Source organism: Megascapheus bottae, chromosome 13 (assembly GCF_031878675.1).
Source record: "Megascapheus bottae isolate mThoBot1 chromosome 13, mThoBot2.hap1, whole genome shotgun sequence".
Lineage (NCBI taxonomy): Eukaryota > Metazoa > Chordata > Mammalia > Rodentia > Geomyidae > Megascapheus > Megascapheus bottae.
This window is the reverse complement of record NC_143521.1, coordinates 17,850,096-17,871,122: the sequence shown is the minus strand read 5'-3', so window position 1 is coordinate 17,871,122 and position 21,027 is coordinate 17,850,096. Positions and strand designations below refer to the sequence as shown.

Sequence of the window (21,027 nt, the reverse complement as noted above, 5' to 3'; positions counted from 1 at the left end):
AAGAGAAGAGCCAAGTAATAGGGACAAGTAAGACAGGCCTGAAGGAGGTATTTGCGTAGCACCCAGGCCTTAGGATTGTGCATTGCTGCCTCTGGGGAGGAGAGGCAGATGGGAAGGAGGCAGGACCTTGAGACCTTCCCACCATGGTTCATCTGTAGAAAGAGCAGGATTACTAAGGACAGAGAACAAGTCACATGATTACATGGGTCAATAATCACAGTCACGGTAGCAGGATACAACGTCAGTAAGCCAACAGCAGTAGCGTTTCTTTTTACTAATAATGAAAGAAATAACTAATCTCATGCACAATGACTCAAGGGGAAAAAAAAGTAGGAATAGACTTAACTATGGATACAATAGATCCCTACAATGAAATCATAAAACACTAAAGACATAAACTGGAGAAGATACTGGACAATGGAAAGGCTTGCCATCTTAAATCAGCAGCATTAACATTGTGAAAATGGTGGCACAATCAAAGTGATCTAGAGTCAATGCATGCCTCATCAAAATTCCAATCATATTCTATAAAAATAGAAAAGCCAAGTCTAAAATTTATATTGGCACCCAAAAGACACCAACTAGTCAAAGATATCCTGAGCAAAAGCAGGATTGCTGACGATACCATAATATCTGGCTTAAAACCATACTATAGAGCCACAGTAACAAAAACAGCATGACACAAAAGCAGATGTATAGGTGAGTGAACTAGAAGACTCTTAAACCCAACATCTACAATCTGATTTTCGACAAATATATATGTTGAAGAAAAAAATATATGTGTATATGTATTGAGGAAAAGTCAGACTCCTCAGAAAGTAGTGTTGGTGAATTAAATAACTAAATGTTTAAAGAAAGAAAAGAAAAGGAAGAGAAAAGGAAACTAGATCCCTGTCTCTCACCTGTACCCAAATCAATTCAATGGATGGATTAAAAACCTTAATAAATGACCTGAAATTCGAAAACAACCATAATGAAACATTTGAAGATGTAGTCATAATAACAACTTTATGAATAGGATTCTGATATCTCATGAAATAATGCAAGGACTGGCAAATGGGATTGTATTCAATTAAAAAGCTCATGCACAGGAAAGGAATGGCAATTACCAGAATGAGGAAATGGCCTATAAAAGAGGGAAATCATTGCCAGTAGTTTATGTGACAGGAGATTGATATCCAGAGTTTATAATGAGTTTAAAAGGTTAAACATGAAAGAACAAGCAATCCAATTAGTAAAATCAAATGAATTGAAACGACAGTTCTCAAAGGAAGTCAGGCCTACCTATGACCCCGGCAGCACCAGAAGTACTGTGGGTGGACTAAAGCCAGCACTGGACCAAAGTGAGACTACTTATCTGAAAAATAACTAAAGGAAAAATGAATTGGTAGTGTGACTTGAATAGGAGAGTGCCTGCCTCCCAAATCTGAGGCCCAGGGTTCAAAGCTCACAACTGCTAAAACTAAAGGTGCACAAAGGACCAAGAAATATTCAATATTCTGAGCCATGGAAGAAATGCAAATCAAGGAAACAAATAACAAATGTTGTGGAGAATAGGCAGAAGGAAGGGAACCCTAAACATGATTAATGGAAATGGAAATGAGTACAACTACTATGGAAAACGACGTGGAAATTCCCCACCAAACTAGATGTGATTGTGCTATTCTGCTATTGCGCACTTCTCTAAGGAATGTGAGTGAGCATACACTACAGATACCTGCACACTCAGCCCTGTTTACAGTAGTCCCGTCATGAAATCAGTCAACTGAAATGGATTTAAGATTTATCAAATTTGCCTATAAAAGGATACACATTTACAGGTCTGGAGGGTGGAATTTAATGTGACTGAATTTTTCTCCTCACTCCAAATTTATGTGTTGAAGTCTTAGTCACTAATGCAACTGTAGTTGAAAACAGAGACTTTTCTTTTTGTCGGTCATAAGACTTGAACTCTGGATCTGGGCACTGTCCCTAAGCTCTTTGAGCTCTTCAGCTCAAGGCTACTGCCCTACCACTTGAGCCACAGAGCCACTCCCGATTTTCTAGTGGTTAATTGAAGATAAGAGTCTCATGGACTTTAGTGCCTGGGCTTGTGTTGAACCAAGATCCTCAGATCTCAGGCTCCTGAGTTGCTAGGATTACAGGCATGAGCCCCCGTGCCTGGCTGAAAACAGATTTTTAACAGTTGACTAAGGTGAAGTGAGGCCATAAGGCTAGAACCCTAATCCAACAGCTCTGGACTCCTTCTAAGAGGAAGAGATTCCCTAAGGGTATACTCAAAACAAAAAATTCAAACCCTCAGCTTAATTTTAATTATGTTCTAAAACCTAAGTGCCAGTGATTGTAAATAGAAATTCCCTTCTTGAATACTTGTTTGTTAAACATGACATTTGAAATATGATGTGAAAATCAATGTTCATAAATTCTTTAATAAAAAGTTTAAAAAAATTCATAAAGTGAGAAATATTTGGCAGCCAAGATAGGAAAAGACTCACCAGAAGCTGGCCATGCCAGCACTTTCATCTTGGATACTCAGTCTCTGGTACTTTGAACTATCTATCCATTTCTGTTCCTTAAACCACTCCACTGATGGTGTTCTATCCAACCCGAGAAGGCAATTTACATAGAGATACCAAGTCATTAAAGTAATTCAGCAGGTGACCCGGAGCATTCAGGACCCACCTCTAAGCCCTGGCTCACAAATCTCTCACTCAGCTCTCTTGGTCAAGTTACTCTCTTTCTCCTTAGCCAAGATGAAACCAAAAGTTCTGGGATAACACTTCTATATGACCAAATATACCTTAGGTAGCATTGTCGATGGAATACAAGTGAATACAGGATGACAAAAACTAAGCCTGCCAAGGGCAGTTTTTCTTGTTTATGTGTAAAATGTTCAAAGTCCACAACACTAGAAATTCATTTTAACAGTGATCAAAAAGGAGTGAAATTGGCAAAAGGTAGGTTTTTCTTAGATTTTTTTTTAAAATCCCACTAGACTATTACAAAAGAATCAAGAGAATTCCCTGAAGGAACTGGCTCTTTCTACAAAGAATCACTGGAAGGTTACATGTAAATTCTGCCGATCCCATGCATGACATCTTTGGTCTCTTTTTATAGTTTCACTGTCTATCTTTCTTAGTTTATTTATTTGTAAAATTAAGAGTATTAGTACCAAAAGAGGAAAACAATAGTTTCTATTTTTCATAAGGTTTTAGCTGCAGTGAAAGGCAAAGACATAAGGCAAAACAGCAAAGATATGGAACCAACCCAGATGTCCCTCAGTAGATGATTGGATCAAGAAGATGTGGCCCTTATACACAATGGAATTCTATGCTGCCATCAGAAAGAATGACATTGCTCAATTTGAAAGGAAGTGGAAAGACTTGGAAAAAAAATCATATTAAGTGAAGTAAGCCAGACTCAAAGGAACATAGGTTCAGTGGTTTCCCTCATTTGTCATAATTAGTACACATCTAGGACTCTCGTAGCAGAGGATCACAATAACTCAAAAGCTATTCACATATAGGATGAGACTAAATGAAAGGATATGGAAACAAGAGCTCTATCTCATGTGATTATTGTTATTTTTAATTTTATTTTAATGTATAAAGGGGTTACAGTTATATTCACCAGATAGAAGGTGCATTATTTCTCACAAATTGATACCCTGTAGCATGCTTTTGTCCCCATTTCCCTCCCCTAGTCTTTTTCCCCTCCTATTTCAAATAAACAAATAAACATATATATAATATATCTGGTAATGAAGTCAGATGCTGTAACAATATGAGATTAACCAAAGGGTGTGAATTGTTGTTCTTAATGTACTATGTTATTTCTCTTCTCTTTTTTTTTTTGCCCTGGTTAATCTCATATTGTTACCTTGTATATTGTATATACACTTATTTATTTACTTGAAATAGGAAAGGGAAGGGGGAAACAAGATGATTGGGAGGGGGTAGGGACAAAAGGGGTATCAATGTATGAGAAGTAATGCACCTACTACCTGGCGAGTATAATTGTAACCCCTCTATACATTACCCCGACAATAAATAAATAAATAAATAACATAAAAAACCAAAAGTTTATGAAAATGTGTAGTTATACATACGTGGAAGATGTATGCATACATACACTTGACAGAAGGATCTTTAAAGCCAAGTTGAAATGCCATTTTTGAGGTGACATTGAACAAGATGAATCATACTCATAAACTGTCATGTTGAACTGAAACCCCACCTGAAACCCCACTACAACTACTTAAAGATAATAAAAGTATAAGCAAAAAAATAAATAAAAGTATAAGCTGGAGCTGGGAGTTTGGCCTAGGGGTAGAATGCTTGCCTAGCATGCACAAAGACCCAGATTTGATTCCTCGGTACCACATATATAGAAAAAGAGCCAGAAGTAGGGCTGAGGTTCAAGTGGTAAAGCTCTACCCTTGAGAAAGTCCAAGGACAGTGCTCAGTCCCTGAGCTCAAGCCCAGGATTGGCAAAAAAAAAAAAAGTATAAGCAAAAAGTAAAGATAATAACACAAAATAAATGCTATCTTCCAATAAAACAAAGAGACAAAAGTGGTGTTAAGGGAGAAGTCACTTATGAGAAAATTACAGGAAATGTTTGATAAAGCAGTGCAAGGTTTGTTGTACATATTTCATTTGTACCTTCACTGATAAGTGTCCCCAGCAATTTTGAGTTGTTCTTCCCCCTTCTTGCTCCTTTTCTTTTTGTCAGTCATGGGTCTTGAACTCAGGGCCTAGTCATTGTCCCTGAGCTCTTTTGCTCAAGGCTACTGCTCTAGCACTTTGTGCCACAGTGTCACTTCCTTTTTCTGGTGGTTAATTGGAGATAAGAGTCTCAGGGACTTTCCTGCCTGGGCCAGTTTTTTTTGTTGTTGTTGTTGTTTTCTGTTGTTTTGTTTGGGTTTTTTTTGCCAGTCCTGGGCTTGAGCTCGGGCCTGAGCACTGTCCTTGGACTTTCTCAAGGCTAGAATGCTACCACTTGAGCCTCAGCACCACTTCTAGGTTTTTTCTATGTATGTGGTACCAAGGAATGGAACCCGGGTCTCCGTGAATGCTAGGCAAGCACTTTAACCACTAGGCCAAACTCCCGGCTCATGCCTGGGCCAGTTTTAAAGCCCAATCCTCAAATCTCACCCTCCTGAGTAGCCAGGATAACAGGCGTGAGCCACCAGCACCCAGCTCCTTCTCTCTTTTAATACTCAGGAGACCCCCTTACAATGGAAGTTTCCTTTGCACATGTAAATTCTTACAGAAAGGTAATTTCTACTCTGTTCTCAGAGATTCTCTCCTAACTACTGTTTCTCGAAATAATCCTTATGCTAACGAGGTATTTTGGGGAGTGGCATATTTTTACCTACCTCATAGAGTGTAAAGAAAGCTCCAGGAAATCAATATATATGTAATATGTAATTATTAAGCAGTGTACACATGTAATGAATATGCAGATATGGTATTCATAATTATATTACACACATGCTGTATATATATGTCAAATATTTGAAACAGTAAATGTTAGTGGATATTACTTGTAGCATATACAGAATAAATTATTGTATACATTTTGGTGATTGTACATTTAATGCTTGACTCTCAGATAGTAGCTTCCCAAGTAGAAGCTACCTGATGACGAAAAAAAAAATTAGTATGGCACATGTCAAAATTGTTCCCTGTCCTCCATTTTTCTTTTCTCTGGGGCACAGCAGATGGAGCTGTGTTCCTTCATGCCAGGCATGGCCACTGCCTGTTTTCAGCTAATGAAATGCTTTGAAGTACAAACATGTGCAGGTAAACAAAGGCATCACTTCCAGATGTAAAGTTCTAGTGCATCGCTTAATTACCCTTACTGTCTTTTTTTTTTTTTTTTTTGCCAGTCCTGGGCTTGAGCTCAGGGTCTGAGCACTGTCCTTGGACTTTCTCAAGGCTAGAGCTCTACCACTTCAGCCTCAGCACCACTTCTGGCTTTTTTTTCTATGTGTGGTACCGAGGAATCGAACCTGGGTCTTCATGCATGCTAGGCAAGCACTTTAACCACTAGGCCAAACTCCCGGCCCTACCCTTACTGTCTTATCTCACTGAACAAAGAAGCTGATTCAATAAAATAGTACAATACTGAATCCTGGTAGAGAACAGGGCTACTTGGAATCATCGTTTGGATCCATTGGAGACTATGGAGCTAAATTAACTACTGTTGTTTAAGTTCAGAGATTTTGAATGACTTTGTTATAGCAACATAAGCTAGCTTACCTGGGCATTATAATCATTCTATTCCCACAGCCCATCATACGTTTTAGAACAACTCATCAGCTATCCTTTGACTACATTAATGAAGGGATCAGTCAACAATTGTAATCAATATTTTCAGTAATTATTTCAACTTGATTCTGTATATAATCAGAGGCATGAATATTTTAGACTGGTATTTAAGGTTGACCATCTTTGGAGTACCAAACCATCATTTTTGATATCAAAGTGTTGCCCATGTTTTGTACTCCAGAGGGACTCCATTAAAGTGTTGTAACATTTCAATCGAGTAAGTTTTTCTGTGAAGTGATCTTCAAACCCATTCTATCTTCCACAGGGTCACTTACCTAAATCACCCTCTTTAAAGCCAGCAGAGCCTTGATGGATGCTCCTGCAAGCCTCTATCTGTGTGTGGTTCCTGCCTCCATGACAACCAGCATCCAGATGCAGAAAATTTTCATAATCGAGTAGATTACACTGGAAACCAGAAGGACTGGGAGGTCAAAAGCATTGGGGAAACATGTTTAGTAAATTGAATTTGCAGTTTCTCTGGCCAGAGCTTGAGGTAGAGGGAATGGAGTACTTGCTTATGGCATCTTTTAGTTCTCATGCCAATTGGAATCAATAGATTTACAAAAATAAATGGAAAATATGAGCCAGATTTCATCCGGCAGTGGAAGTATAAGTAAGATCTGTAGTAGTGATGGCAAAGTCTGACAGAGACTTCATCTTTGTCACAGATGAGCCAAAGTGATAAGCCTATATAGAAAGAGAAAAGAGCCCCTGCTACCAGAGAGGGGGAAACATTTGAACAACTAACCTACAGTCTAACAAAATGAATGCCAGGAAGGTAGGGTGAAGTCAAAGGGAAGGAGTAGATGAATGAAAAGAGAATAGGTAGGAGAATGCAGTCATAAAAAATGAACTGTATGGGCTAGGAGTATATCCTAATGGCAGAATGCCCACCTACTATGCGCAAAGCCCTGGATTCAGTTCCTCAGTATCCACATACTCAGAAAAAGCCAGAGGTAGGGCTGTGGCTCAAGTGGCAGGAGCACTGACCTTGAGCACAAAGTGTTCAAGGACAGTGGCCAGGCCCTGAGTTCAAGCCCCAGGACTGGCCAATAAATAAATAAATAAATGAACTGTACAACTTTTAGGTGGAGACGGGAGGGGAAAACTGAGAGAGAGTGAGGGAAGGGGAGACACAATTCAAAAAGAAATGTACTATGATTTATGTAAGTGTAATCTCTGTACAAAAATACCTGTAAAATTTTGATATCTATCAATTGATCCGTCTATCGATCTATATAATTCAGTGTGTGTACGTGTGTGTGTGTGTGTGTGTGTGTGTGAAAATGGAACTGGGAAATCTGAGTGGATGCGCAAGATGGGAAGCATGATGGAAGGGGGTAATGTGATAAAGATGCAGTGTATTCATGAACTGATAGGTTGAACTGAAACTCCTTTGCGCAATTACTTTCTTAAAAAGAAAGCCAAGGTGGAGGTTCTGCCCTCCCGAGCTACCAATGACATCAGGTAACTCAAGAATTAGCCTATCTCCTAAATTCCCAGGTCCAAGGCCCATCAGGCTGGTCAGCGCAAATGTGGAGAGGTTCTGGGGTCTGAGTGGGCTGAAGAGAAACAAACTAAGGAAGGTTAAGGTGTAGGGGAGGGGTGGGGAAACCAGTGAAAAGTCACTCTGGATCCGCACTGTGGAGAAGCCATGGGCTCTTATATAAGCTAAGGTGCTTATGCATGCATCTTATTCCCACTTACTAGCTGTGTGACCCTGGAGAAATACTGAAACCTCTCTGTGCTGCCATTTCCTACCTGAAACTGAAGATATAACAATAAGCATCAACATGACACATACAATAGAAATATATAAACATAATGTAATAATAAAAGCCTCAAATGATTGTAGCGAGACGTCTATGACTTTGGTAACACCTAATAGCTCTGTAGCCTAAGCCTCTAGCAGGAATCTCAGGGTTGTTGTGGGTCTTTGTTCTTATGAACTTGATGTACAAACTTACCAGTCATGGTCATGACTTTCACCTTCTCTCTGTATCTTCATTTTTTTCTCACCAAAGAAATGAAATCATTCTTCTTTGTTGTTCTTTCTTTCTTTCTTTTTTGGCACTGGGGATCTGAACCCAGGACGTTTCACTTACTAAGCAAGCGTTTGGCCTCTGAGTTACACCCCAGCTCGAACTCATTTGTATGCGATAGATTTATTAGAGGTAGTCATAATACACCCAGCGACCTGTCAGCCTGGCTCAGCCCTCTCAGGAGCAGTGCTGCCTTACAGATGTATTTCTTCCTCTAAGATCCTGAGTAGGGCAGCAGACATCTGACTCAGGCACCAGGAAGTTCAGTGGAGTTCAATGTGGCTAAGGTTTAATGTACACGAGAAGAATGTCTAGGAACTGGAATAAAAGGCCCTTATAATTGTAAAGAAAGGTCCCACTCTCTTAAATATTGTAGCAGGGGGGAGGGGAGAAGGGAAAGGGAGGAGTGAGGGGAGAAGAGGAGGAAATGAAGAGAGAAAAAAAAGAAGAGGGGGAGAGGAGGAGAGAAGGAGAGGAGGGAGGGAGGAAGGAGAGAGAAGGGGGGGAGGCAAAGGGAGAGGGAGAATGGAAAAAGAGGAAGAGAGGGAGGGGGAAAAGGGAGGAAAGAGGAGGAGAGGGAGGGAAAGGGAGAGGGTGGAGGGGAATGGGAAGGCAGAGGTGGAGGGGTACAGAGGAAGAACAGGAGGGGGGTATGGAAGGGGAGAGGAATGGGAAGACGGAGAAAGGGAGGGGGGAGGGGGAGAGAGGGGGAGAGGAGGGGGGAGAGGGGGAAGAGAGAAGGAGGGGGGGCAGACAGAGACCTAGGGACAGAAATCTGGACACACTCTCCATCCTTAGTTCCGGGCACACAGGAAGCGCGCCCGGCCCGGCATTGGCTGGACCCCCTTGAAGCCGGGGCTCGCGTCCCGAGTGTCCAGCAGAGGCCGCCCTGGGCCGGGGAGGGAAGCCGGGGGTGGCCGAGTCGCCGCGGGGCGCGGGTGGGAGGGGTTTGGCGGCGGCGGGGGCGGCCCCGGGCTCGGGCGGCCGGGATGGAGCAGAAGTGCGCTGGGCGCGGGAGACCGAGCAGCTGACGGCCGCGCCGCCAGCGCCTCCTCTTCCTCCTCCTCCTCACCCGAGCGCCCCCCGCGTCCCGGCCCTCCGCTCCCGCCACCGCCAGGAGCGGCCGTCGGCTCACGGAGCGCACGCTCCGCGCCTGCAAACTCCTCGCTGACCGCGCCGGCCTCGGCCCCGAGCACCAGGGTATCATGGTCTGCCCGAGGCTCTTCGCCCTCTGCATCTTCGCGGCAGGTACTTGGCGCGGCGTGGGTTTCGGGGACCCCAGTGGGGACCCCATCGGAAGCGGGGACGACACGGGGCGCGCAGTCACCACTCGTCTCCGGGGGGTTTGCGCCGCTGTGCGCACTTTGATTTGGGGGGGGAGGAGGTGCGCGCCCTTGAAGGTCCGGAGCCCGGCGCGGGGGGGAAGAGGTGGCCCGGTTACTTCTCGCTGCAACCGGAGCTGGCACAAACTCGGTCCTTGTGGAACAGGTGGCTGGCTAGCTGAGAGCCCGAGAGCCGGGGCTGGGCGCCATCGACTCATCGACTGCGGCCCCCCTCCGCCCCCGCTTCTCCAGCGCTCCGGGCTCCGAGCGCACCTGCCTGGGGAGCTCAGGTCGCGGGGCGCACGGGCACCGGACTTCTTGGCAGTGACTGGACCGGGGATCGGGGGCCGGGGAAGCGGCATCTCGGGTGCTCTGACTGGAGCGGCAGCGGCGCTCTAGGCAGGGTCGGATGGCGTTCCGACTCTGGGTCTTCAGAGTCCATTTCTAGCGCATGTTTGGGGATGATGCGGCAGGATCCCCGGGACAGCGGCCAGGTCGGGGCCACAGTTTGCGATCGCCCTGGGGCAGATCCACCTGGTGGCCCCGAGGCCATGTAACTCGGCCCGAGAGAAACTAGTAACTTGGATAAAGTGCCCCTCCCCCCTGCGCGCGCCCCCCACCCCCCCTTCTCCGCGCCCCTGCAGGGGCTCAGGCTACCGTCTGGTAAGGTGTACCAGGAAGGCAGGGGTCCGGGGACTAAGCTTGGCTTGGGAGGGCTCGGGTCGATGCTGAGTCTGGAGTTGGGTACCCCGTTTATCCAGAAAGTTCAGCCCGACGAGGGACTGATCAGATGGGAATAAAAGAAGAAGTAACCCGAGTGTGCGGACTGGAAGATCCAGAGCCACACAGTGCCAGGCTGCACGATTCGCTTATGTTTCCCTCTCCCCGGGTTCCTTGGCTTTCTCGAATTGTGGCTCTGAATCATTACAAGTCCTTTAAAAAATAAATAAATAAATAAATAAGCAAGCTAGCGGCTTCCGGGACGCCCACAAAGGTCAGTGCCGCCGGTTTAAGGAAAAGTTTCTCTCTTTCCCCTTGCCCCCCGCCCCCTTCCTTGCTGTATGTCTGAGCCAACCATTTCTGCCCTTGTATCTGGAGACTTGTCTGCAGATGGTTAGGACAGCTTCGGAGGTGCAGCCTGGGGCGGGGCTTGGAGCTCTGGGATGCGAAGGTGCCAGGACAGGGAATCTGAGCTGGGATTGCCTCCCAGGTAATTTTAGAGTTCCGGCAGCAAGAGATGTTAATCAAGTGAGCATGCCTCTTTACTCCCTCCTCGCACTCTTGTCGTGGGATGCTGGAAACCACGCGGGAGCAGCGGATGGTTGGTTTTGGTTTGCTAATTTGATTTCATAGCTTGTCTCATTTTTCTTTTCCATGGCCAAAGTGAGGTGACTGGTGGATCAGGGACTGGCCTAGCAGCCCCAGGGCTATCCATACTTCTGTTCCATGCCAGCCTTGCAGTTCTGTGGCTTCAGACCCACCCCCAAGCAAAGTGCTTCTTCCCTGAACCTTGTGTAAGGGTCCTGGACAGAAAAGGAAGTTTATGCCCCTGAAAGAGTCTGTTTAGGTGTCAGTTTGTTGTGAGAGCTGCTAGCAATAAGTTCTCAGAAAAGAATAATAGAAAAATTGGCATAGCTATCTCATGAGATTCCCCAAACTGCAAAGTAAGGTGTTTTCAGGATCTTAAATGTCATTTTTTTTCGAAAAGAAGCAGATGTGTTGGTTAAGAAGCAAAGGATAATGGTTCTTTTAGGCAGTAGGGTATGATTTTATCTACTGTACATTCTGAAGATTTATTGGCAAAGCTTTAGTTAATTTTAAAATTGTGTGTGTTTATGTGTGTGTGAGAGAGAGAGAGACAGAGACAGAGAGAGAGAGAGAGAGAGAGAGAGAGAGAGAGAGAGAGAGAGAGAGAGAGAGAGAGAGAATACACCTATCATTGGGCTTGAAAACCCAGCCTGGGGGATTCTTCCTTGAGCTTTTTTGTTATCATAATCCATATTGACCAAGTTTTCTGTATTCAACACAAAATAGCTACTTCCCACCAAAACTAACACTTGGATTCTTACATTTGAGTTATGTAAATCAAAGAGCTCAGTGCCAGCAAGGCCCATCGTGCAAAAATTAAGAAACTATTCAATTGAGTCTATTAAATGCCTAATTTGAAAAGGTTAATAAGGCACCAGTTTAGATCTAACACGAAAGTCCAAGAAAATGCTCAGAAACAAATAAAAGTCTTACCAGGACTTTATTTCTTCCATCGGGACCTTTGCAAGCTAGTGTGTTTAAAAAACTCCACTCAGCTAAATCTTAAAGGTTACATTCTCCAGAGCCACAAATTTTTGAGTAATTCAGATCAGTTTAGAAAATGACAGATCATTTTGGTCTGATGGTTCTAGAATATCTTTCTCCAGAACCTAGAGACATCCATAATTGTAATACCTCTAATTTAACTTTTGCAGGTGGGCCTGGCTTAAGTGCACTTGGATTTTTTTTGCCAGTCCTGGGCCTTGAACTCAGGGCCTGGGCACTGTCCTTGGGCTTTAAAAAGGCTATAGCTCTACCACTTGAGCTACAGCACCACTTCTGGCTTTTTTCTATATATGTGGTACTGAGGAATTGAACCCAATTCCTCATGCATGCTAGGCAAACACTCTACCCCTAGGCTAAACTCCTGGCGCTGTACTTGCATTTCTTTTTTCCAGTCATGAGTGCTAGGCAAGCACTCTATCACTAGGCCAAACTCCCATCCCCTGTACCTGCATTTTTAAGTAGAAAATACTAAGTGTTGTACAGCTTAAGCTTGTTTTTTTCTTTCTTCTTCTCCTCCTCCTCCTCCTCCTCCTCCTCCTCCTCCTCCTCCTCCTCTTCTTCTTCTTCTTCTTCTTCTTCTTCTTCTTCTTCTTCTTCTCCTTCTCCTTCTCCTTCTCCTTCTCCTTCTCCTTCTCCTTCTCCTTCTCCTCCTCCCCCTCCTCCTCCTACTCCTACTCCTACTCCTTCATCTTCTCCTAGTCATGGGGCTTGAACTCTAGCACTGGGCACTGTTCCTGAGCTCTTTAGCTCAAGGCTACCGACCTACCTCTGGAGCCAAACTCCCACTTCCCATTTTCTTTTCTTTCATATATTTTTATTGTAATTAATAGAAGGGTTACATGATATTTGCCAGACAGAAGGTTCATTAACTCACATACATTGATACCCTTCCACCTGTCTTGGTCCCCATTTTCCTCCTCCCCACCCCTCATCTTGTTTTCCCCCCTTCCCTATCCAATTTCAAATAACCAAATACAAATATATCCAATATATCAGATAACAAAGTGAGATACTGTAACAATTTGAGATAACCAAGGAACAGCAAAAGAGATGAGAGATAACATAGTACCTTAAGGACAACAATCATTCATTATATGGCTTATGTTTCTATATCCTAGAGATCCTTTCATTTAGTGTCATACTATATGGCCTTTTGTATCAAGGTTTTGCTCTATTGCAAATCTCTGCTAGGAAAGCCCAAGGTTTCTACTGATTATGACAAATGAGGGAAACCATTGAGCCTAAGTCCTTTGAGTCTGGCTTACTTCACTTAAGTGATTTTTTCTAAGTCTTTCCATTTCCTAACAAATGGGGCGATGTCGTTCTTTCTGACAGCAGCATAGAATTCCATTGTGTACAAATACCACATCTTGTTGATCCATTCATCAACTGAGGGACATCTAGGTTGGTTCCATATCTTTGCTATGGTAAATAGTGCTGCAATGAACATTGTTGTGCTGGTGGATTTAGTATGTCCTTGTTTCTGGATGATTGGGTAAATGCCAAGTCTACTTCCCATTTTCTAATGATTAATTGGAGATAAGAGTCTCATGTTCTTTTGTTCTTTTGTGCACAAGCTGGCTTTGAACTGTGATCCTTAGATCTCAGCTTCCTGAGTAGCTAGGATTACAGGTGTGAGCCACCGTGCCCAGCTTTAAGCTCATTTTCGGAAGTAGTTATTTTCTCTTATAGTGTACAGTAGCCACTGGTTAGAGTGAACACTGATGACTTTTTGTTTTTGTATTTTATTTTTTATTATCCTTAAGTTGTTTTACAATGGAATTTCAATTCAACTGGTCATTTTGGGAGTATATCACATCTTGATCCATGTCACATCTTTCACCATGCTTCCCTGTTCAGTGATGTTTTTAAAAGTGTGTGTGTGTGTGTTTTTAAGAAAAGAAAAGAAAATAAGACAAATTGGCTTTCTTATTACCTAAATGAAATCTGTGGTCAAGGAAAAGTATCCTGTCAGAGCAGTTATGGCAATGTGCTTCCTTTTATAAGACCCTGCCACTGAGACTGAATGAGTTAGTTTGGCAACCAAATGTTTGCATTGCTTGTAAGACTTCACATAACATAGGTACTTAGGAAAACTCTGTAGAGGACAATGGAAATTCTGAGAAGTGGGTGACAGGTCACTACCTGTCCAAAGGTCTGCTTTGCCCAGTGATTGCTCTTTACTTGGAAATGCAGCTCTAATAGGTTATCTAATAGGTTATCCTAGGGACTACTAAATAAGACTCCTTTGTAGCTGTAGCCAATAGCATTTCTTTTCTAGTTACATCATAAATTAGTCAATAGATGTATATAGATTAAAATAGATGTTAAAATAATATTTTCTGATTTGTGTGTGTGTCATTTCTTTTAACATTGCTTGCAACCTTGAAGCCTTGATGAAATACATCAAGGGAATTACGGAAATACATTAAATGAATTATGCAATTCTCTCTCTGTGTTTTTTTGAGAGGCAGTGGTATATTGTCTACTAATAATACACAATCTTGATTGTCCTTTGGTTAGTGTTACAGATTTAACAAATCAAAATATAGGCTTTGCGGTGAAGTTTGTTTTTGAAATAGTGAATCTCAATATATCTTATATAATATTCAATTCAAATTCCACTGGGTGTCCAACGCTTTCTCTCTGCAAATTGCACATGGGGCTTTCAGCTATAGTGCATCTGTGCAATGGGCATGACACATGATGAGCTTCATTGAACTGAGCCCTGAGGGGCTTTAATTGCCTTCTACCATTTCATTAAAAACAGCCCATTCCAGAGAAAACCTGGAGATTTAAGAGCAGCTTGGATAACAACTATGTGAGTGAGGATTCTGGGGCAGCTTCACTCTAGTGAAATGGTTTTATTCTGATTGCCTATCCATTAACTATGCATTGAAGAACACAGCTAAAATTGTGAAATCTCACACACACCCCCAAAATTGGGGGATTTCTCTGTGGTGTTTCTGACCTGCATTAACAGATCCCTTTGATCCTTCCTCCTTCCCCCCTTTTTAAAGTATACTTCTATTAGTAGCAATGGTGGTGCCTAGAAGCTGGAATTAGAAGCAGTCTGGAATCTAGCTGGCAGCCGATTTAAAAAGAAAGTTATAGAATAGCTTTGGATTTCGATGCTCCTTTTTGTGCCAAGATCTTAAGACGTCTTAAAAATATTAATTATATAAGTTTTATGTAATTTCTGCTGGATTGGTTTATTGGTATCACTTAAAAGCTGGAACTATACAGAGCCTGAAGCAATACATTAGACAGAATCTTAAGGAAGAGGTTAAGAAGAATATTTTAAGCAACTGAACTGTGGTAGAAATTTTCAACCTTTGTATTTTAGGTAAAAACTCAGACTAGCTAACTGTTAAAAGGCAAAGATTTGTGAAACTACCAGGTGTGATATTTAGAAAAACATGCCTATTTGTTATAAAAGATGAGGAGTGGATTTTAAAATTACAATTCAGACTTCCTACAGATTAACTCTCATTCTTTTTCTGTATACAGAGTTAGTATGCTACATATTCTATATTACATTTTGATATCTTTACTCACTTTGTATAGGGAAGAAGTAAAACCTCCTTACTAAGAGCAACTCACTTTTAAGTCCTCGATAGATAGTTACTGGTACTTTTGCCCTGTCAAGAAACATCTTCAGGACTGGGAGGTAGGTCTCGTGGTAGAGTGCTTGCCTAGCATGCACGAATATCTGGGCTCAATTCCACATACATAGAAAAAAGCTAGAAGTGGTGCTGTGGCTCAATTGGTAGGGCTCTAGCCTTGAGAAAACTCAAGGACAGTGTTCAAGCCTTGAGCCTAAGCCCAGACCTGGACAAAAAAAAAAAAAGAAATGTCTTCCAACCAGGAGCTGGTGGCTCACACCTGTAATCCTAACTTCTCAAGAGACTGAGATCATGCAGCTCAGGCAAGAGAAATCTGAGAGACTCGTATCTGTAGTTAACCACCAGGAAACTGAAAGTGCAGCTGGGGCTCAAAAGTGGGAAGCAGAGAACTCAAGGACAGCTCCCAGGCCCTGACTTTAAGCTCCACAACTGACTAAAGAGAGAAAGAGAGAGGGAGAAAGAAATATTTGGAAGAAATATTTTCAGTATCATTGGGAAAAGCTTTTGATTTCTGTATTAGTCCATTCATTCTACTATAAGCAGCCTAATTTCATAAATAAGGTAGCATATAAACTAATATTTATTTCTCGGTGATTGTGGAGGTTGAGGAGTTCAAGATTAAGGTGTTGGCCGGATCTGTATCTGGTGAGGCCTACTCTTTGGATCGTAGGTACTTCTTATTATATCATGGTGTAGAGGAGGCAGGAAAGCTCCTGGAGTCATTATACTTTTATGATGGATGCATCATCATAAGTTGACCACTCATGGCTCAACTTCTAATGTTATCGTCTAAGGTTAGTATTTTAATTGGTAATTTGGGGGAGACTAAAATATTTCAACCACATTATGAATCCACAGACAGATGGCAAGAAAATTTAGATGATGGTGGTGGTGATGATGATGATGATGATGATGATTTTGGTGCTTGTCCTGAAATTTGAACTCAGGGCCTAGGTACTTCCCCTGAGGTGGGGATTTTTACTTGTTTAGTTGGTTGTTGGGTTGGGATTTTTGCTTCTTTTCTTTTCTTTTTTTTTTTTTGTTCAAGACTAGCACTCTATCACTTGAGCCACAGCTCCATTTCCAGCTTTTTTGGTGGTTGATTGGAGGTAAGTGTCTTAAGGACTTTCCTGCCTCGGCTGGCTTTCTTTGAACTGAGAGCCTCAAATCTCAGCCTCCTGAGTGGTGAGGATTACAGGTGTGAGCTACTGATACCTTCCCATTTATCTTATTCTTAAACACTTACATCATAGGACTCTTTGTACTGTAACTGGGATTCTTTGAGAAAAATAGTGACAATTATTGCAAGTATAAAACTGTTGTCTTTGTGTGCTATCAAAAGGTATGATTCGCTATTCACATGTGATTAAGGAAAAATTATGATCCTAGTCATTCTATTGATTATGCAGTTGTCACAATATTAGAAGATTTGAGTGCCTCTCAGGATTACAATTTAAGGGGGTCTCTGCTACTTCTTTCTCAGTTGATCTTAAGACCATCAAGTGGAAAAATTTACTTATTTCTTGGTCCTAGAAAGAGGCAAGTTCTTGGTGGAGATCACACACACTGCCAGTCATGGAAGTTCTTGTTACTGCTAACAGTATCATGGATGTTTCATGTTAAAAATTACAGTATTGGGGTTGGGAGTTTGGCCTAGTGGCCTGTGCTTGCCTAGCATGCACAGAGACCTGGGTTTCAATTCCTCAGTACCACATGCATTTAAAAAAAAGCTCAAGTGGTAGAGTTGTAGCCTTGAGAAAGCCCAAGGACAGTGTTCAGGCCCTGAGTTCAAGCTCTACGACTTGCCAAAAAATTACAGTGTTGATGAGGATGGTATGCAAGAGGAGCTGTGGAATCCCCCGGTCCTTTCTAAGGACAGCTAGTCATATGAGTCTGGGCAGGAGAAAGGATTATCAGCTTTTGAGAATAGACGATCCATCCATTATATCCTAGGAAATTTTGGTAGAATTGAATTGCGATATTCACTTACGTGTGACGAGACGTGGACAGTAGGCAGAACAATTGCTCTGTCAGAATTTCTACATTAGCTACCCAACAATGGCTAGAATATAAAGTGACAGAAAAGCAAGGTTGCGGGAATGAGAGGGGGAATGCAAAGGTCCAACCTACTCTTGCTGCTCCTGCTGGAAATGAACAGTTCTTCTGTGTGTTTGGTTTTGAGAGTGTAAAGAACACTTTAACTATATATGACTGTCTTGCATATCCTATTGCTAAAGGATGCAGACTGAATCTTACAGTGGAACAATACAACAACTCTCAAGACAGCCAATGAACACATCCTGGGCATTGGGAAAGAAGATGAGACTAAGACAATGTCCTGGTACATACATCAAGATCAATTCGGGGGCATTGTTTGGATAAGGAGAGCTGAATGGCCTACGTTTTCCATGCCCAGATTCTTCCTAGACTATATTTTAGAATCCCATTACTTGTAGACTCTTCTTTAAATAAAGTGAAATACATACATAATATTTTTAAGCAGGATGTGATTCATGTTATACTATATGAGAAGCAACACAATATGGAAGAACGGGGGTTTATTTTAAGAGGATGGCATGGAATACCAACTCAGCAATCTTATTTCCTCCTTTATTCACTTGACATTTAAACTTTAATCAGCTCAAACTCAACATATTCAAACCTGAGCCCCTAGACCTCTTCCTCCTGAAGCTTTCTTTGTCTCAATAGCTAGCAATCTCAGCTTCCTACTTGCTCAGGTTAAACACCAAGTGTCATCCTCCGATCTTCTTTCTCTCTCAACACCCCTCAATCAGTCCTTTAAGATCTACCTGCCACCCCCATTTCTCTCATCATGGATGAGCCCGGTCTTCCTCTACTGGAGTACTGCAGACATGCTAGCTCTTATCCTTTACTTTTTGAGGTCTGCTTTAAACAAAACAACACTTGGACCACTGGAAATGGGGGATATCACTGCTCTTTGTAAGCCATGTGATGTCCCAGACACTGAATAAAAAGCTTTGGCCTATGGCAGCAACACACAAAGCCAGATATACACAGTACAGAATGCCTGGATGCTTTTTCACTTCATCATTGAGAGAGAGACAGAGAGAGAGAGAGAGAGAGAGAGAGAGAGAGAGAGAGAGAGAGAGAGAGAGAGAGAGACAGAGACAGAGAGAGAGACAGAGACAGAGAGAGACAGAGACAAAGAGAGAGAGAGATCCATAACCCCATAACCCCCTCTAAGAACACTTCCTCAATGGCAAAGGTTCCCACAAAGCCCTTAAAGTTTCCTACTACCTTCCAACTTTCTTTCTCTGGTCCTAGGGCCTTTGCTCAATGCTAGTGTTCTAACATTTGAGCCACAGCCCTGCTTCCAGTTCTTCTGGTAGTTTAGTAGCAACAAGTTTCTCAAACTTTCCTACCTGGGCTGGCTTTGAACTGTGATCCTCAGATCTCTGTCTCTTGAGTAGCTTGAATTAGATGTGTGAGCACCAGGCTTAGGGACAAATCTTTAACATGGGAGCCTTCGGAATACATTGCGTATCGAAACTATAACCCCTTTGATCAAATGTCACCTCAATAAGACCTACCTTATCCAACAGCTTAAAATTTCATCCTGTTCCACCTTCCATCCCTGTATTCCCAATGCCTCTGCTCTTTCTTTAATGTTTTCCTCCTCCTCCTCCTCCTCCTCCTCCTCCTCCTCCTCCTCCTCCTCCTCCTCCTCCTCCTCCTCCTCCTCCTTCTTCTTCTTCTTCCCCTCCCTCCCTCCCTCCCTCCCTCCCTCCCTCCCTCCCTCCCTCTCTCTCTCTCCTCTCTCTCTCTCTCTCTCTCTCTCTCTCTCTCTCTCTCTCTCTCTCTCTCTCTCTCTCTGACTCCCTCTCTCTTTACTAAGACAGAGCAACTAAAAGAATCAATTTGATCTTTTCTTATTCACTCTAGCCACTTTAGGTGCAGAATACTGTATCATACCTAGTGAGAACTCAAAAATCTATTTATTGAATCGGGTGATTGAACTGGATTTTTTGAGGGCTTGTGAAATGAAGACTGAATTCAAAATTTTCATTAGTCACCCCAAATAAGACAGTAGCAATACTGCTTACTATCCGGTATCTATGTCTAGTATTTCTAAGTAACTTTTTTTAAAACAGTAGTTAGGGCTTTAGTTTTCACTGAAGACTGAAAAAAAGAAAAACCTTTAAGTTTTAAAACTCAACTTTTCTAAAGCTATGCATACTAAACCTTGCCAGAAAACTGGTATTTGAAAGGGATTGAATGGGGTTATGGAGAAGGGAAAGGAAAACAGATGAAAAATAGAATGGGGAGAGAGAAGTCAAGAATTTAATAGATAGCCTACAAAATAAAGAAAACTGAGGAAAGAGGTGGGTAGGCAGGGATTGATGAGAATATTGGAAGGGTGACATTGATCCAGATGCATTGTATTCATAAGTACCTTTGTTAAATGGTAACACTTTTATACAACAACTTAAAGATAATTTTTTTTTTGCCAGTCCTGGGCTTGAGCTCAGGGCCTGAGCACTGTCCTTGGACTTTCTCAAGGCTCGAGCTCTACCACTTGAGCCTCAGCACCACTTCTGGCTTTTTTCTATGTATGTGGTACCAAGGAATTGAACCCGGGTCTTCATGCATGCTAGGCAAGCACTTTAACCACTAGGCCAAACTCCTGGCCCCTTAAAGATAATTTTTTTTAAAGAAGTAAACCTTAACCTTTTTTTAATGTAACGGACATCATTTTAACAAGAACTGAAACTTTTTTAACTTTCTTGCCAATTAAGGAAATGTCATCTTTATCTCAGAGAGGGAGGATAAAGATAACTCTACTATTTGGACATTTCTGAGAATATTTTTGTATAACTAAAAATAGCCTACTGATGAAAAGCGAGTTGAGTCTAAAGGATGCCCAACTGGCGGTTACCCAGTTAAGGTAGAAAAAGTTAAGTGAATTCAGATCACCGCTCCTCAGGATTGAACGTCTAAGTCACTAATGTGTTCAAGAACACATGGCGGGGGTGGGGGATAGTATTCTTGGCCTTAGAGACTTTGCATTCATCCCTCCTGGGTGATTCAGTAATATCAAGTTGTGCATTAGTTTACATCTTAGGTAGAACTGACTACAATTAAATCTGTGTCCTGGGGCAGAAGATTTGTGGATTTGTCATCTATCCTGCAGACTGACAGCTCTTGACATGGCTGGTGTCAAAGTTACCAAGATGCACACCCCTCCACCCCCCCATCCCCTGTTTAATTATGTTCCACATACTCTCCTGCTACTATCCAGTTTCTCAAAATAGGAATGATTAGTAACTTTGTGGATGTCAGAAGGAACATGAGCCTTAAAAAAAAATAGCAAAATACTTGTCTTGCTTGCATCATCCTGAGGAACAACTG

The 21,027-nt window shown here is 42.3% G+C and overlaps 1 protein-coding gene across 1 annotated transcript in view; it reads left to right on the top strand.

Moving 5' to 3' along the window:
- Window positions 1-9,377: 9,377 nt before the first annotated feature.
- The window catches only part of Parm1 (prostate androgen-regulated mucin-like protein 1), a 98,750-nt gene continuing 87,100 nt past the window's right edge, over window positions 9,378-21,027 (top strand). Inside the window, exon 1 of the mRNA XM_090343436.1 lies at window positions 9,378-9,623. Coding sequence (XP_090199562.1) covers window positions 9,581-9,623 — 43 coding nt within the window. The 5' untranslated portion in view covers window positions 9,378-9,580. The remainder of the gene's footprint in view (window positions 9,624-21,027) is intronic.